Raw genomic sequence first — 9,585 nt, 5'->3', positions numbered from 1 at the left:
TTGATTGGTATCGTGACAAATGTTTGAATAAAATTGGATTTGCCACAAATATAACATATCAATAACACATTGTGTAATTCATATAAGTTGACCAATGTTCATGATCATCAGATATTAGAAAACATTGTTAAAAAAGGTGACACTTGTTGAATATTTTGAACTACTATTGTTATGTATGTTTAAGTAGTGCGAAAGAGAATACAGTAACTGATTGTTTCCGATAACGTGGACTCAGAAAATATATATTGTAGGTACGGTTCGTTTGAAATATATTGCTTCGACCCAAAATCAAACAAAATATCGGACATAATACCCTTTGTGTGATACTTTGATGAAATATGTAAAGACAATACTAGGGCAAGAAATAGACATGCATGAAGGTCAAGAAGACAAAGAATTTCAACTCTTTTGTTTTTAGGGTCGGAGGCTAAACTAGGGTCGGTCGGTCGGGATATCGGAAACACATACAATATTTCTTGTTTGGCCTAGGTTATACACTTCAACAATGACTTTATATAAGCCCAATTCATATGACCGTGGACCACGTGATACTCTTATGTAGGTCAGTCTGAAAACCGCACCCTCCTTAACAATAGACTACTCACTGGTATTTTCTCCTTATGCAAATCACCTTGAAGTCTTACTGAGAACACGCTCTTTGATAACTACCGGGCGAATACGATATATCACATGGAGCCGGTACCGGTTGTTATTGACAAAATGGCGATTCCGGAGACAACACTAGTACTTTGGGATACATGCTGAGATCTACCTACCATCTCCCCGGTAAGTTCAGTGTGCAATGTCACCGATGTATCTGTAGTTTTGAAGTTATGTATGAAATATATATTTACCATGGTTCCGATGATTCATCAAAAGTGCGAGTATCCACTCCATAACTGTCCTGGTTTGGCCAAGACGTCGCGGAATATTTAATCAAACCACAGACAAGCAAAGGAAAATATATCCCTTCCTTGTCTGTGTTCAAGGTGTTGCTAGCTAGCTCGGTAGATTTATTTGACCATTTTTAAGGGAGTGACTTGTCCACTCTCCACCATATATATTAATATTCAACTAAAGTGTACATTCAAATGCTATTCGTTCTCAATTACCATTAATTTGTATTAAAATTTCCTAAATGAAGTCGTGATAGACGGATCTTGGGTCATCGAAACCTTGACCTAAGCTGTAAGTGGCACACCTCAGTATTTTATTCAAAAGACTTCTGTATTTTACATTGTTAGATGTTGATACAACCATATAAACAACGACTAACGTCTGCTCAAAACACTTATATTCAATGTCACTTTTGAAACTGTTTTACCAACGGTCACTTCTGATATCAGAATGTTATTCCTCTAAAGTTTATTGGATTCCGACTCTAGTAATTAATATCCCTCCTCTCCATTACGGCCACTTCTTTCCCGTCTTCAACAGTTCTAGATCTGTGTTATTCTTTCACTTGTTGACAAGTATGATAAATTCATGCGTCGTGTAATTCCAGATATATGATCATTCGATTCATAAAAAGTACGAACTAGATGAAATACTGAGAGTAGTAAAAGAAAATATCACAGTAATGTAATCTAAATATCGTTGGGTCTACCGTTCTTCCAATCACAGAGGTACAAACCAACTTATGTATTCAAACTAGAGAAGTTAGGTTCACACTAACTCTCTTTTGTAAAATAATTGATAGAGGGTGTGGTACCTTGTAATACCATTCGGAATCACTCGAAACACAATCGAAAACACTCCGGGTTTTTAACTCTTTCAAGTCAACAAACGGAAAGATGAACATTATGCTGACATGAAGTGTGTCATTCGGCGTTCGAGTTATTTGGTTGTATACTAATGCATGTAAAAATAAACCCTTTGAAAATACCGGGTTGTCTGTTTCCCACACAAACACAGATTGCGTAAATGAGTAGATGTAGTGATGGCCCAGCTGTATGATAACAAGGCATTTGACGACATTCAGGGAGAACAACGTTACCAAGGATACAGCAATACAACGTCCTCGTATCCAGGGTTACACCTGTATCGATATCCATATTCACATCAGAGTCCTACAGCAGTTGATGATAGAAATGAAACCAAACGATTTGGAGCAAACTGTTCCTCTATCATAGCGGTGGTGGCCGTAGGTGTTATCGCCGTCATTGTAGTTGCAGTATGTATTGCAGGTATGTGTACCCGTATATATTTGTGTTTCTGTTTTTGTATACAGCTGTTGTTCATGCCATTTATGTGTTTTTCTGCTCTGCTATTGAAAAGGTTACCACAACGTAAAAATGCATAACTTTTTTTGAAATTAGTAGGTGTAATATAGTAATACAATCAATTTCAAAATACCGTGCAGCTTTTCTGGTTTATAGATACCACGCAGAAACCAACAATAAACTTATATGCCACACTTCAACAGTAAGATCGCATTTTAATTTTTTGCTACATTTACTGGTAATTAGGGAACCATTTCAATGCATTGCAACTCCATGCAGACATTCGGGCACCAATGTTTTTCTTAGTATCAAACATCCGATGAAGGGTGCGTAAAATGTCCTTTGCAACGTTTTTTGATGTCTGTATAGTGGCATGTGTAGTTCATTTCACTGAGGCAAAATGTAGCAAGAAACTGTACTCATTCAATCTTGCTATCTTAAAGTGTAACATATCCAGTTTCTTATCGGTTTCTGCGTGGATGTATCAATTGGGCAGAAAATTTAAAGCTGCATAGTATTGTGAAATTCACTGTATCTTGGAGATATCAAAGCAAGGCAAATTCAGATTTTAAATTTCATATTGAGTTAATTCATAGCGATAACTACACACCAACCCACACCCTCTGCCGGCGTATACGATAGATGTTATTTACATCGACAAGTTGTTCCATATCCACTATTACAACGTCAAATATTATAAATTGTCGTTCAGTGTAAATCGATAATATCATCTTCAAGCCATTTTATAGGATAAAAGTTATTCGTTTCAAGATGTATTATCCCCGGGATAATAACACCAGATACAAATTATCATTACACCAGCCAAAAATCTATTTTTTTACACTATTATGTTAACGTCCAATGGCCAATAAATGGCATCCTTATACGTTCCTTATAGAAAAAAATTTGCCATCAATCCATCCATTTTTTTTAATTTCACACTTTTGAGAATCGATGATAAATTATTAATACGACTTATCAAATTATTTTTTACCAAAAGTTCTCTCTTTTTTTTCTTTAAAGTTTTTATTCCAGGGAGAGGTGAAGAAATTAAGGTTATCGTTTCCACTACGTCCACCCAAATATCTGAAATTATATTTATCTGCACATTTACAGTTGTCTCTCTGGATGGGACGGAAGTGACGTTTATTCCGGCATATACGAATACTTCTACCGTAGAGTATCTAACGTTGGTTACAGCCATTGAAAATGAGGTGAGAAACGTAACGCTATTTCGGTAAAATGTAGGGCAATATGAATACTGCTGGTATTGGCGACTGAAATATCGGTCGTTGAGGGCGCTCTCCCCACGACTTATTTTACTGTCTACTGCCAACACTGCTATTCTCTCTGCTACGGCGTAAAACATCATTTTTAGGGATATATCCAGTGGTATATTTGTACCTGGACATCGAAAAATGTTTCTACTAGTTACTATGGTGCAAAATTTCTAGTGCCGATCATTTGACAAGGTTATATTGTCTGCTGCAGGCTGCAGCGTAAAACACCATTTTGAGGGATAGAAGTGTTGTGTTTTATCTTGACACCGAAGAAAGTTTAGCTTCTGGTATATAGTTCAGACATTTCTAAATGCTGGTCGTTTGATTTATCTATTACTGTATATGTAACAGCCTGCTGACTAGTGAAAATATCATTTTTAGGGAATGATCCAGTGCACCATGTTATCTTATTTTCTCGTGTTTATCCGTTGACTTATCGTGTTTTCCCTTCTTTTGACGACGGTTTACATAATTATGTCGAAATTGTTGTGTGAGTAAAGCAAATTTGTATACAATGGTCAGTGAATGTTTGACTGATTGAATGACACACTAAACGGAATTGAATAAACGTTAACGTTTTCCCCAGAAATAACTAAAGATATTCAAATTTATTCCTGGTTTAAATAACTGTTAGGCTTATATCTCTTTTTGTTTATTCGGGTGTTTTATGTTTTTTTTTATAATGTCTATAGTTTGTTTCGTGTGTGTTAATTAATGTAATGTGGATATTTTGCAGATCGACTCAATATTCCTTAACAGCGCCCTCTCCGACAGATACCTTAAATCCGTAGTCACTCAGTTACGGTAAGAAAATAACTATAAATGCAATAACATGGAAATCATTCTTTGTTCTTGTCTAAGATTTGAAAATTACCAAAAAGCACACTTTAGGAATCTGTACATTCTGTGACAGTAGATTGTAAGATAGACTTTCTGTTGTTCAGCCCTGTCAGGCTTATTGATTGAGTGCTAGCGTGGCATGAATTTCGTATGTTATTATAGACTATCATTGAAATTGTAACCCCCTCCCCCTCCCCACATAATCACAAAAACAAACAAACAAACAAACAATTCAAGAACAAAATAATTTACATTGAAGCTCTAGAATCTTAGTTTTATTTTTAAATGTTCTCTCTTGAATATTAGCTGTGGTAAGTTTACTTCACTTTTAAATTTTTATTTTACTGAAATATACTCTTTCTTTTAATAGTGGTGGTAGTATTAGAGTGGACTTTGAACTTTACTTTCGGGATGCTGAGAATTCAAACTCAATCACAAAGGACACGTCAGAGGGCGATAAAACAACAGAGCTTAGAAACTCTGTAAGGGATATCTTGCATGACGCGATATCAACGTCTCAACACAACAATGGTGTAGCTGTTCTCTCTGGCGTCGTCCCAAACTCCGTTGAAGTGCACGTGAAGGAAAAGGATGGTAAGTTGTTGAATGGCTAGTTGAATGACAGTCTTTATCTCAATGCGGCACAGAAAAGGCATGTCTCCTGTTGAAGGCTGTGCATTTTTATATAGACAATCGTCTCCGTTGTTCATGATTTAAAGTGATAAACAGCTGGAGGAACCGACTGTGGCGTAGCACAAATTAAATCTTGTGTGAGGGCGCTGTCGCCAAAGTTTCGCATAACACCAACAGGTGTCACTTTGTTTTCTAGAATTATAAAACAAGACGTTTGTGTGTGTGTGTGTGTGTGTGTGTGTGTGTGTGTGTGTGTGTGTGTGTATGTACGTGAATTTTGTACGTACATGTGTGTGTGTCTGTCTGTATGTGTGTGTGTGTGTGTGTCGATCTGTGTCTGTATCTATGTGGTGGATCTACCTGCCTGTCTGTCTGTCTGTCTGTCTGATGGTACGTACGTGTGTCCTTTTAAACAGTTGCGTATGTGTATGTCACTGTACATGTGCTAATGTCTTTCTCAGTTTATATTATTTAAATATGCAGATGTAATTGAATTACATGGAGAAGCAACGAGAATATATATGATTACTTAATTATGAAACTTATATGAAATTCAACGTATTTCTCAAGGGACGTCATAAGTCTACTGTTTAACAACAGTGATACAATGTATGACGTCAGAACCGACATGATGTCATTATTGCGGATTTGACGTCAACATTAATATTACTAAATAATAAATCATAATCCGTTAATCTGGTATGTAAGACATTAATCCTGATTTTAGCTATACTATCCAATGCGTGCATGTATACTATTAACAGTATATTACACCCTTGTTTTCTGTCTTTTTCTTTAAATTCTTCGATTCATTTATTTTAGTTTTTAAGATATTTTTGTCGTGTTTATGTTTCAACAGATGGAATCACCACTAAAAGTAGATTCTCGGTGTCCCCATCACACACCTTGCCACCCATTATGACGTCATCATACTCCTCAGCCACTGACTCTCCGTCCGGTTCTAATACAGTGTCGTCGTCCTTAACCTCACCAAACACACAACAGCAACATTCCACGTCACGTGGCCTACCCAGAGGCAAGTTGATTGAATTATTAATTGTTAGTGATGTGCAATCACGCGCGTTGTTTAATATTCATTGAGTTCTTGCGAGCTGTTGAAATGGATGAAGGAGAAATCTCAATGCCAAGTGAAACGTACAGAAACAACAACACAGCACAGCCCAGCCCAGCCCAGCCCAACACAACACAACACAACGCAACGCAACGCAACGCAACACAACACAGCACAGCACAGCACAGCACAGCACAACACAACACAACACAACGCAACGCAACACAACACAACACAACGCAACACAACAAATAAATTTGCAGGTTAACTCAGGGCACGCTAATATTTTCTAGGTTGTGGCATTCGACCAAAAAGTGATCCGCAGCCAGCACCGAGAATCGTGGGAGGCTCTACGGCATGGGAAGGTGACTGGCCATGGCTGGTGTCCTTACAGAATGACGACGATGGTCATTTCTGTGGTGCTACGCTCATAGAACCCCAATTAGTTCTCACGGCTGCTCACTGTTTGAAGGATGAAGTGTAAGTAAAACACCCCTATCAGGGGATAATGGTATAAACTTTGAGTAATTTGCATTTTCTAATTACTCAGTTTTAGCAGGGACGCGTCGTATAAACAGTTTATACGTCCCTGGTTTTAGTCAATGTTAGATTCTCACAAGTGATACTATACTTGGAATTAGGTTTGTCTGGAAGGTAAACTTTTTGCGGCTAAATTTAAAGCACCTTTGTTGCACAGTACAGGGACTCTGACTTATTCAAGTTCTTGCAAAATGTACAACTTCCCTGATTATCAAGAATTAAAAAGCCACAACTCTTTAACTATTAAAGGCATCAGTGGGAAACTTGTTCATGGCGTAAATATTTACGTAAAGATATGTCTAATGCCGCTTGGCAAAGTTTTCCGTGATATATATGATTATATATATTAAAGCGCTCATCACGATGGAGAACAAAGCAATACATGTAATTAAAACATGGACAATGTGCAAACGTATATGTATATAGGGTAAATATCTAGAACTGCAAGTGCGTATTTCTGTATCTTTTTGGTTTTCTTTTTGCAGTATAGAAGAACTATTTGTAGTGTTTGGAACATCTAATATTAGTTCCTCGGCATCGCTATCTAGTATCCGTGTGAAGACAGCAGTCCAACACCCGATGTATGTTGGCAATGACCACGACTACGATTTGGCGGTGTTGAAATTGCAAGAGAGTGTCGTGTATGATGATTACGTTTACCCGATCTGTTTACCGCCTTCTGATCTGACAGTTGCTGAAGACACGGTTTGCACTATAGTTGGGTGGGGAAAGACAACAGAAACTGGTAAGAAAAAAGTAAATTTTATCGTAGTTTCAATTTCATCCACGTCTTGTTTATTTGTTGATGCTTTGTTGTTTATTTCAACAATCTAACATCAAAATCGGTGTTCATCAGTTGTTTCAATGGTGGGTTGGGAGTGGCTCCTGGTTGTTATTGATGCCTTGTATATCTTTGGTCACAGACGTATAGCTATCTGCGTTCTTGAGATTTTTGTTCGTTTGAGCCAGTATATCTAGCCAGATAGCCAAGTCTATATCGTCTGTTCAATGCATTTCAATAATTTGATCCCTTGACTTTCACATCAGAACCATGTCTATCAATTGTGTCAATGATGGGAGGGGGCTGGGATAGGGGTGGGGGTTTATTGACGTCCGATGTGTCTTGCTTAGTTGCATCCACTTTTGTGCATGTTTTGATGGTACATGTGTGGTATATTTTAACAATACTACGAAAATGTCTTTATCAATGGTTTCAATGATGGAGGGGAGGGGGGGGGTGTTACTTGATTGAATGGTGTTTTTAATGATGGATGTGTGTTACAGGCTCTAAACCATGCCACTTAAATCTCTGGTTTCAATGAGGAGGAGGGGGTGGTGTGGTACTCTGAATCACGGTTTCAATGATGGGGGGGGGGGGGTTGTTACTCTGAACCATATGTGTGCTAGTTTGTCGATTGCTGTATGTGAGAATAACGCGAGACCTGTTCTTATAGTAATATTTCATTTTTTTAGCCAGCCCTATCAATATATTATACATGTTCCTCTAAGTCATGCACTGTTTATGATGCCAATCCCTTTTGCATCACGTGAAAGCGACGAAATCAGCGTTGCGTGAAATGATTGTTTATATTTTCAATCATTTGAAAAATATTTTTTTTTAAACGTGTTTTGTGATATTATTGCATAATTTCATTATTCTTTTAACAGCGATGTGCATATAATTTCTAATTTGATACAGTAGAACGGTGTATCCTATGTTTGCACAAAATATACAATGGGTATAATAAAGACCCACAGTTTTTCTATAATACTTATGTCATCTTTTATTACAGGAGATTACACAAGTACGGTGATAGAAGCAAGTGTTCCCATTGTATCATGGGAAGACTGTCGGGAATACATTAGTGAATGGACCAGCAGTGACCCTCTGACATCAAGGATGTTCTGTGCTGGTCAAGAACTTGGTGGTGTTGATGCCTGCGAGGTGTGCACAAATCTCAATTAATTGCCCAGTGGTTAATTAGTTTATAGAGCAACCATTTCATTGATGGGTCTAATCCAACATAATTAAAATTTAACTAAATTCCGATATGATGGTCGGTGTATATTTGTTTACTACCTAAATTTTTTAATTTTCTTTTGCTTGAACTGTATTACATGTTCAGGAGTTTGTCTTGGTTGCTACCCAAGTATTGGCGAAAACGCCAATATATAAAACAAGACGTCAATGTACTAGCAAAAACGGAGATAGTAGGTCGAACTGAATATTAAACTATAACCTTTACGTCGGGTTTTGGTCAGATGGGGTGTAACTAAGGTAAACTAAGGTAATGTATGTATATGTATGTATGTATGTATGTATGTATGTATGTATGTATGTATGTATGTATGTATGTATGTATGTATGTATGCATGTCTAGTTGTCTGTCTGTCTATATGTATATGTGTGTGTGGATGTGTGTGTACGTATGTACGTACGCGTGCGTGCCTGTCTACCTGCCTGCCTGTATGCTATCCTATATTAAACGCATTTATTTGTATATTATTTTGTTACCAGGGTGATAGCGGTGGTCCTTTGATGTGTCAACTAGATGATAATCGATGGCACTTGTACGGAATAATCAGCTGGGGATATGGTTGTGCTCGACCACGCCTACCTGGGATATATTCAAAAGTCAACGAATTCTATGGTTTTATAAATCAATTTACAGATGGTAGTCTTTAATTTTTAATCCATTTTCGACATATATTATTAAAAGATATTGTATAATTTAAATATGCCACGTATTATATATCATGGATTAATTTCTGGTACGGTATGGAAGAGAGAGAGAGAGAGAGAGAGAGAGAGAGAGAGAGAGAGAGAGAGAGAGAGAGAGAGAGAGAGAGAGAGAGAGAGAGAGAGAGAGAGAGAGAGAGAGAGAGAGAGAGAGAGAGAGAGAGAGAGAGAGAGAGAGAGAGAGAGAGAGAGAGAGAGAGAGAGAGAGAGAGATCGTAATTGCAGTACTAGTGGGTCGTTTATTCCCATTGTTGCTGG

The 9,585-nt window shown here is 37.5% G+C and overlaps 1 protein-coding gene across 1 annotated transcript; it reads left to right on the top strand.

Moving 5' to 3' along the window:
- The first annotated feature begins 661 nt into the window (after positions 1–661).
- Positions 662–9,273, top strand: LOC144444334 (uncharacterized). Its single transcript, XM_078133746.1, has 10 exons — positions 662–786; positions 1,915–2,186; positions 3,246–3,436; positions 4,239–4,306; positions 4,713–4,936; positions 5,835–6,011; positions 6,341–6,527; positions 7,073–7,332; positions 8,381–8,532; positions 9,106–9,273. The coding sequence occupies exons 2-10, from the start codon at positions 1,940–1,942 to the stop codon at positions 9,271–9,273; spliced, it is 1,674 nt and encodes a 557-aa protein (XP_077989872.1). The 5' UTR covers positions 662–786; positions 1,915–1,939.
- The last annotated feature ends 312 nt before the right edge of the window (positions 9,274–9,585 follow it).

The sequence above is a fragment of the Glandiceps talaboti genome, chromosome 13 (assembly GCF_964340395.1).
Source record: "Glandiceps talaboti chromosome 13, keGlaTala1.1, whole genome shotgun sequence".
In the NCBI taxonomy this organism is placed as follows: domain Eukaryota; kingdom Metazoa; phylum Hemichordata; class Enteropneusta; family Spengelidae; genus Glandiceps; species Glandiceps talaboti.
The sequence above is the reverse complement of the archived record's forward strand: the minus strand, read 5'-3'. Positions and strand labels throughout refer to the sequence as shown.